Source organism: Orbicella franksi, chromosome 4, assembly GCF_964199315.1.
Source record: "Orbicella franksi chromosome 4, jaOrbFran1.1, whole genome shotgun sequence".
NCBI classification, from domain to species: domain Eukaryota; kingdom Metazoa; phylum Cnidaria; class Anthozoa; order Scleractinia; family Merulinidae; genus Orbicella; species Orbicella franksi.
Window position 1 is genome coordinate 4,787,674 of NC_138148.1, and position 6,885 is coordinate 4,794,558.

At 39.9% G+C, this 6,885-nt stretch overlaps 2 protein-coding genes and 1 pseudogene across 3 annotated transcripts in view; 1 reads left to right on the top strand and 2 right to left on the bottom strand.

Annotated features, from left to right (window-relative positions):
• Positions 1-3,115, bottom strand: part of LOC145484249 (TNF receptor-associated factor 4-like) — a 39,155-nt gene extending 36,040 nt beyond the window's left edge. For both annotated transcript variants that reach the window (XM_081462888.1, XM_081462889.1), the window contains exons 1-2: positions 2,104-3,115; positions 543-606 (exon numbers count right to left, since the gene is read on the bottom strand). In XM_081462888.1, the coding sequence (XP_081319014.1) occupies positions 543-606; positions 2,104-2,276 (237 nt within the window). In that variant the 5' untranslated portion in view covers positions 2,277-3,115. The remainder of the gene's footprint in view (positions 1-542; positions 607-2,103) is intronic.
• LOC145484217 (TNF receptor-associated factor 6-like) overlaps positions 1-6,885 on the top strand; it is a 204,127-nt gene that overhangs the window by 146,761 nt on the left and 50,481 nt on the right. The window lies entirely within an intron of this gene.
• Positions 5,556-6,192, bottom strand: LOC145484342 (TNF receptor-associated factor 1-like; annotated as a pseudogene).

Here is a 6,885-nt window from a genome sequence, read left to right on the forward strand (position 1 = left end):
AAGCAATTAACATAAAAGAAAAACTGTAAAGATGATTAACTCACCAGGAGCAAAAAGAAAATCTTATTCAATTAAAACAAAATGGAACCTGCTCCACTGGCAGTTATTTAATATTGACATCCATTTAAGTTATGGAAAGTTTTGCCTGCCCTGATGAAAAACTCAGTATTTTCTCAGTATCTTACAAACAATTGACACTACTCAGTGTTTTAAGTGAGGCACTTGAGACTTTTCTAAGAGTGCTTTGCTCTTCCCAAGTGTATAAATGTACACTGAAAAATTAATTCCAGGGGAGTAACCTTGTAATGGACTTCAAGCATCCCATATGGGGAGAGTTGGGTAGGGGTTGATGTACTCCTAGCTGCTTCCTACAGGTGTGTGCCTTCATGCTGTGTTGCAGACTCCTAGCTTGATGGGTAACTAAGTAATACTACTGTACAGCTTATGGAGTTAACAAGTTTATTACATTATGTACTGTTTCCCTTGAATCATTTTGTAACAAATGTCCTGCAAAAATATACCCAGCTCTTAAGGTCATTTACCTGGGCACGATCCAAGTCTATTCTGTCTATAGGACAGTTGCAATGTTGGGCACTTTCTCCCTGCCTGTAAAAAAGTGTCGATAGAAAAAATTTTTTTTAATAAAACAAGTAAAATAAACTGGGTAAAAATATAAAAGATATCCAAAAAATATTTTTAAAAGAAAATTAATGCAAGAACATAAACTTTCAATGTCATCCTGTTGCCATTATCAATATTCCAGTTAGAACTAGGGTATCTAAAAGATAGTAATGCTACAGCACATTCTGTTGATAGTGACATATTTTATGCAGTGATTTATCTACAATTTCATGCATGATGACGCATCAATGACGAGGTGTGACAAGGAATCTTGACAAAAAAGCACCTAGTGATCTAACCTGTGTTTGGACATGAAATGATACACATCAACCTCCCCTTATGAGATGAGGAAAATCAAAAGATGTGGAAATTGTAGGAGCATGCAGAATCTTATAAAATCTGTACTGGTCCACATTAAATGTCTCTAGAATGTTGACAGACTGTGTTAAGGACACGTCCAAAGCTAAAGCTTTAGCTTAAATTTATCTTGGAATGAAAAGGAGTAGACCGCAGCATATGTTATGGTTTTGTTTGTTTTAATTATTCTACAAGCTTTAGTAATGACGATTTCTCTTCATTTAAGAATTCGACCAAGGAGGCAAGACAGCAAATAGAGATTTCTTTTCTTGATAAATACGCTTTGTTTTTGTTGCTGCAAGTGGCTTATATCTAAAAGTACTACCACATTATAAAGGATCACAGACCAATTAACTTTTGATGGGGGTGTCATGTGGGCAATTTGTACCCAAAAAGTACCTGAACAAGAAAAACACAAAGAATATTTGTTCAAACTGAGCCAAGAAAAAGAAAATTATATGGGGAACAAATCTGGAAAATATCATGCCCAGCCTGGAATTGGGAAAAATTATTGCCTAAAAGAAAAATTGCCCAACCCCTCCCCACCCCTAATGATTCCTTTCATATAATGACAGGCCATTTTCAATATATTTGGGGGAACAAAGCAAATGAAATCACTGAAAGAAACCTTTGCAGGAATAATTAACTTATTTTGCTTTATTCCCCCAAGCCTTGGAGCCAAGTTAGAAATATTTTGACATAACAACGTCGCCCATTTCTCTTTTGCATTTCATGTACAATGTAATCCAACATGCATATGGATGGATGCATTTTCGTTCACAAGCTGCAAAACTGCCCGAAATTGCCTCACATGCTTGCATGATTATATTCAGTTATACTGTAATACAAATGAAAAAGTTACAACCGTGAAGAGGGCTTTCGAATATTTGTAAACACCCCTATCCCTTCCCCTGCTGGGAGAATCCTAACAGTGCACAAAGGACATGCATTTGCATTCAACACCGGACGATCGCTTTTCTGTGCTTTTAAAGACTTTTGTGTTTGCGCCTTCTCCAATTTTTACGTTTCTATTGAAAATTTGCCCATAAATCACGAAACCACACAGCTGCTGAACTGAAATCACATTTCAAACTTGTATCTTCAACTGGCGTATCACGAACTAACCTTCTAAAATGTTCCCCGAGGCATTCTTTGCAAAACCTGTGACCGCATCTTGTCAAAACAGGCTTATTAAGCGGCAAATGACATATTGAACACTGTAAATCATCCTCAACAGCATTCAAAAAGTGCTCGGTAAAACCTGAAGGTCGCCGCGTAATTCTCCCACCTTCCGCCATTTTGCACGGGACAATCGGTTGTGTGGTGATTTCCCGCTGACGTCAGTGACGGGATGTCACGCAACATTCTCCATGCGTGCGGTCGTTGCGTGATCGGCGAGACTATGCATGGCGCGCGTGGACTGGACACCATAAAAAAATTCGTGGCGGCGTTACGAAAATTGTCCGTGCACACTGGGGTTTTAAGCTTGTGCTGAGGTGAACACGAAGCGCGAACACGACCATTTCCGTCCTAATTATTACCTTAGCCTGCAAATAGAGCTAGGGATGTGCAGAAAACTGCGCAATACGTTTTTCCACCCTGAACTCTGTAGCAGGTCTGTTCCAGGGCAGGCGCGCGGAAGTGAAAGCTAGTCTCCCGCGCATCTAAAATGGATGATGGTGAAACGGGTGAAATAAGAGAGAAAATCGTTCCCCTTTCTCCCAGTCTCTTGCTTCTTAGAGAAAAAGCGTAGCTTGCTTACAGAGCCACACCGATGTTCGAGAGCGACAAGTGGTGGCTGACAACTTGCCAAGTCTCTCGGTCAATTGACTTCGGCAACACTTTTCGCCTCGAACCTCGTGATGCGAGGACGATTGACCAAGGCGAAACATCGAGGCCTAGTAGACCTAGCGCGAAAGCTGAGAACCTTGAATTACGGCCGGCGCACCTGAAATTTGAATTGACCAATCAGGATTCAGCAAGCGGGAAAGACTGTATTGTCCTGACGTCTAATGCATGTTAAGATGATTTCCGTAGAACAGTCGAGCAATAATGGCGAAAATTAAATTACTGTTGTGAATTGCTTTAATGTTCTGATTAAATTTCTCGATACAAGCTTACATCAAGTTCAACGCTACTCACTTTCGATATAAATTTTCCATTGCTTGCTCGCTCGACTCGATCCACGTGTACAAAAAGAGCTCTACTTTCTCTTGTCCGTTCTAAGTAAATATTAACAGTGTCACACGCTTATTACGCAATCATATTCTCGACATTACCAAAAAAAAACCTCATGGCACGGTAATATTTTGAAATTTTGAATACAGTTTAGAACAACGTATCGAGACTTAAGCTCTCAGGCTGACCACACGAGAGAAAATTGAAGTTATCCATATTTCAATTAAAACAAACGTTTTGCGTTAGTTAAGAACACAATAACACACGCCTTAAGGTGGCTCAAAACAGTTTTTAGCACTTAGAATATGATGGGTTGTTATATCCACTCTTTAACACTTGATGCCACAATCATGGTATCAAAAAAACTGCCCAGTCGTTGGTGAACACGTTGTTATCATTTTCGTATCACAATAGGTTACCATAGCAATAGTATGACCTGCTAAAAACACCCTTAATTACAGCTTTAGGGGCTTATAATTAAAAAAAGGCACGGTGAATTTTTTTTTATATTATCAACTTTTGATAAGCATAAGACGCAACTTTTGGCAAAGTTCAAAAAAATTCTGCAGGTAGGGTTCAGAACTACCTTAAATTTTCGAAGATTTAAGGTGGCTCTGAACCCCACCTACATAATTTTTTTTTAAAGTTACCGTGCTGTGAGTAGATTTTTAGTAAATAACTTTTGAACTTATCGCTCCAACTTTGAGCGGAATTATAATAGTTTTCAATGTAATTGTGCAAAAAAAATATGCTGTTCCTCGTCAGCGAAAGAAATACGCGGCTACCTTCAGGTTACGCCGAGGACTTTGTGAATGCTCTTGTGGAAGATTTAGTGTGCAACATGTTTCGTACCACAGAACTTGAGCTTGAGAGTCAGCTTGATATCTACCCAGTCACATGCCTGTGAGCTAGCTGAGCTTAGTGCTACATTGTATAGCTAAGTGCATGACCACTATAAATAAGATTTTCATTTTCATTTTCATTTTTTTTTTTTTTCATGTATATAGGGGGTAAGTCACTCAAGTCTAACCAATATTCTGGCTTTATAGAGGACTCTGGTCTAGATGTTTCTATACCATTAGCCTATTACCAGGAGATTGCACAAGCCTCCACCTTGTCTTTTGTTTCCTGAGTAATGGTGTAACACCTGGATGTGTTCTCAATGTAGTGTCTCTAATTCATTGGATAGAAGTTGGAGGGTCATTTCAAACCAACGGCTTATAACTGTAAAAGGCAACTTTAAGCTTGACCTAATGGAAGCTCTAGCCGGCAACTTAAGACTATCTCCAAATTGACGGCACCCACGTAGTCTAATTTGACGTCAGTCCATCTATAAATTATAGTATAAGTCAAAATCTATTTTTTGTTCCATAATAATTCTTGTCATTATACGGGCTAGCTCCGTGATCGAGCAAGGTGAACTGAATCTGCGTTGTGATTGGCAACTTTAGCGGGCAAGAAGGTGCGATCTTGCCCGCTCGAGATTACCCGCTGTGTCCCGCATGGGAATAGTGCTCTTTTTCATATAAATTCTTGACCAAGCGTGTGGCTGCACTCTGGCCTGTTTCGTTTTTCGCGTGTTTATGACATTTACTCCGTCTTGGTCCATAAACGAGCAAGAAAAAGAACTCAATGGCCAATATCCCATCATCTTGACCGGACAAACTTGATCACTAACCATAAACCTAGCCTTGTGATTTATCCGGTGGATACCTTTATCCACCTACCTTTCGAACAACCCGGGCCACTCCTATATTTAGGCGTTCAGGGTGGTATGAGCTCTCAAATCCGCTCACTCGGCCGCTTCGCGACGATCATAACGCCACTTCGCAGCCTAAAACTTCGCAGCTCAGTTCGCTCGTTTACAGTCGCTATTCTACCCTGAAACTAATGAGGTCGACTTGTGCCAAGTCTAGGACAACGGTATCAGGTACCCTTTCATCATGTTAAATGATGGAAATATTGTTATTTCTAAAAATTCTCACTTTGAAATTCCATGGAAACTAAGCCCCAGCCTTAAGAATCTAAAATGTCTGTCACCAACAATTAATCTTCTGATAATAATCTCAACCTAATGATGCACTGCTTTAGAAAAATCAATCAATAGTTCAGCAACACCTTGAACAATAACAACGAAACAACTGTTGTAATGCAACATGAAGCTTAAATAACGTGATCTGGAAAGTTCTGCTCCTTTGTGAAAACAGACCTGAATATTAAAGGAAACTTTTTGGAAAACACTTTGAACTTAGTTTCATTTAAAGCACAAGTTATGAAAATTCTGCTGTAAGTCGTACCAAATTGAGGTAACTGAAAACTGGAGCATTCCCTAAAGGGATTTTTTGGGAACGTTTGATCTATTCCTCATTATTAATTATTTTGAAATCATCAGAGCCACACTAGACGTTTCGCTTTTTTACGTTCTTCGTGTCTTCAGCCGTGAAAAGGGCGAGCGTGTAAACCTTAACTGGTGACGGGCTGATCTCAACCTGGAGAAACAGAGTGTCATCCACAATATAGCGCCTTGAATGAAGTTTCTCGTGAGATATAAATTCGGGAAACCCGTGCCCAGCTCTGTTCTCGTTACTCGTAGGCCTTGTGAAGCATGGGTAATCACCTGGTATGAAATACTGCGCAATGTTTTCCCCCTGGGCTGGATCTTCCTGTTGATCGATCAATGTAAACTTCACTTTCTTTTTGAAAGGCCAGGGTAATATGCATGGCGTCATATTCACCTTCCATGACGACGATGAACATCGACAGGTGAGTATTCTTGCCGGACCCATCACCATTTGGATCAATACGTACTTTTAGCTTGTAGCCATAACTCTCTGACCTGTCTGAGTAGAACGGGGAACTAGCTGTATTAAGCACCTCTCCGGCCTTCGCTTGCCTCAAAAGTTTACTGAAGCACTTAACCTTCCAAATAAACATTCGTGTTTCAAGTCTGACACACGCTAAGTCCAGATGGGGTTTCATGGCAGATGGAATTCCATAAATCGTAGCCGAACCTACACGAAAATACGTAGTTATTTCGTCGAATCTCAAAAATATGTTAATGTTTTCTTACGTTATTTAGCTGGCAGCGAAAAGCAAGGGCATGAGCTGTCGATGTAATGATGGCACAAGCAAAGAGAATTTACGTTTTGATAATGACAATGAAGAGTGAGTTTCCCTTCCTTTCTCGGAGTGTTTTATAAAAGAAATAGGGAATATTTAGTCCATGCTTCTCTCGAGTCTACTAGCTTTCTATCGCGAATGCCGCTCGCTGATTGGCTACGCTAGACACCATCAATTCTGTTTTAGTGTAAATCTACTAACGTCCTTTCACGAATGGCGTTCTCTGATTGGCTACGCTACTCACTATCTATTCTGTTGTAGATAGTGAGTAGCGCAGCAGTGTGCGCTTGTTAACAAAATGACAGCCGCTTCTTTGCATTTTCGAGGTGTCTGTGAAGAGGATTTAGATAGAAGTTTTGAACGACTAGTAGATTCATACTAAAACAGTTAGATTTTTCGCCCTAGATTTCTATGCATGATAGTTGACTCCGGGGGCTGTGCCCTCATCAACTATTAAGCTTAAGTATAATTCTATTAGTATACTAATGCATTGCTTCAATCTGATGGGCTGAGCCATTGCATAATATCAGCTATTAGTGTGCAGAGGCTTGGTGTGCTCAACAAAATTACAACGTTCCCTCGCTGAAGAACATTTAGAAACAAATGTAT